Here is a 931-nt window from a genome sequence, read left to right on the forward strand (position 1 = left end):
CGATCTCCTTGCTACGTTTCTGGACGTTGATCGTGGTAGTTACCTTGCTGTCTATGGAAGAGACGGAGAGCTCTCAGATTCCATCAAAAATATCTTCATTTGTGTTCCGAAGATGAACGAAGGTCTTATGGGTTTGGAACGACATGAGGGTGAGTAAATAATGACAGAATTTTCATTTTTGGGTGAACTATCCCTTTTCAAAGTGTTATGTTTCTCACACAAAGCTATTGCATGGCATTTGAAGACTTTAGCATCATATGGACCACTTTTATGGCACTTTGTCATTGACCGCATTTTAATCATTTTAATTTTGGGGTCAACTATAACTCCATAAAGTGCTTTGTCCATGGCATCCATTGCAGGGCTGTGCCATAACGTGACTCACGTGGATGTTTGCACTTGTTCTAGATGGAGAGCACAGAGTTCATCTGCTGCAAGGAGATGGTGGATGAGTACCTCACCGGCCTCGAGCTCTCCTTACACACCAACGCCGTCTACATTTTGGACGCCTCCAGCATGCTGGCGTTCAGAGGACATGACACGCGGGAGGAGGATGGAGAGGGGAACAGAAAGAGACGAGCACAGAAAGGGGACCAAGACATGGACGACTTCTATGATGGTTTCTGGTGCTTTTATGATGAGGATGTGTCGGAGAAAACGGCAAACCATAGACTGCAGGATACACAAGAACAGATCTGGTCTTGTCCTCCGTTACGGCCCTCTTCTCGTCAGTAAGCTAGCGTGTGCTTCTGTGAGAGGTGGGAGCGGTTAAATGATGGCCAAGGCACTTTTTGATGAATTTTTTTTTGTGTGTGTGAAAACTTTATGCAGCACTTTAACCATATTTGAGATGTCTTTTACTCTTTTTTTTTTTTTTTTTTTTTTTTTTTTTTTTTTTTTTTTTTTTTTTTTTTTTTTTTTTTTAAGGATT

The 931-nt window shown here is 41.9% G+C and overlaps 1 protein-coding gene across 3 annotated transcripts in view; it reads left to right on the top strand.

Moving 5' to 3' along the window:
* ccni2 (cyclin I family, member 2) overlaps nucleotides 1-796 on the top strand; it is a 10,011-nt gene extending 9,215 nt beyond the window's left edge. For all 3 annotated transcript variants that reach the window (XM_016555386.1, XM_016555387.1, XM_016555389.1), the window contains exon 8: nucleotides 409-796. In XM_016555386.1, coding sequence (XP_016410872.1) covers nucleotides 409-735 — 327 coding nt within the window. In that variant the 3' untranslated portion in view covers nucleotides 736-796. The remainder of the gene's footprint in view (nucleotides 1-408) is intronic.
* The last annotated feature ends 135 nt before the right edge of the window (nucleotides 797-931 follow it).

The sequence above is a fragment of the Sinocyclocheilus rhinocerous genome, unplaced genomic scaffold (genome assembly GCF_001515625.1).
Source record: "Sinocyclocheilus rhinocerous isolate Xijiao unplaced genomic scaffold, SAMN03320098_v1.1 scaffold1427, whole genome shotgun sequence".
NCBI classification, from domain to species: Eukaryota; Metazoa; Chordata; class Actinopteri; order Cypriniformes; family Cyprinidae; genus Sinocyclocheilus; species Sinocyclocheilus rhinocerous.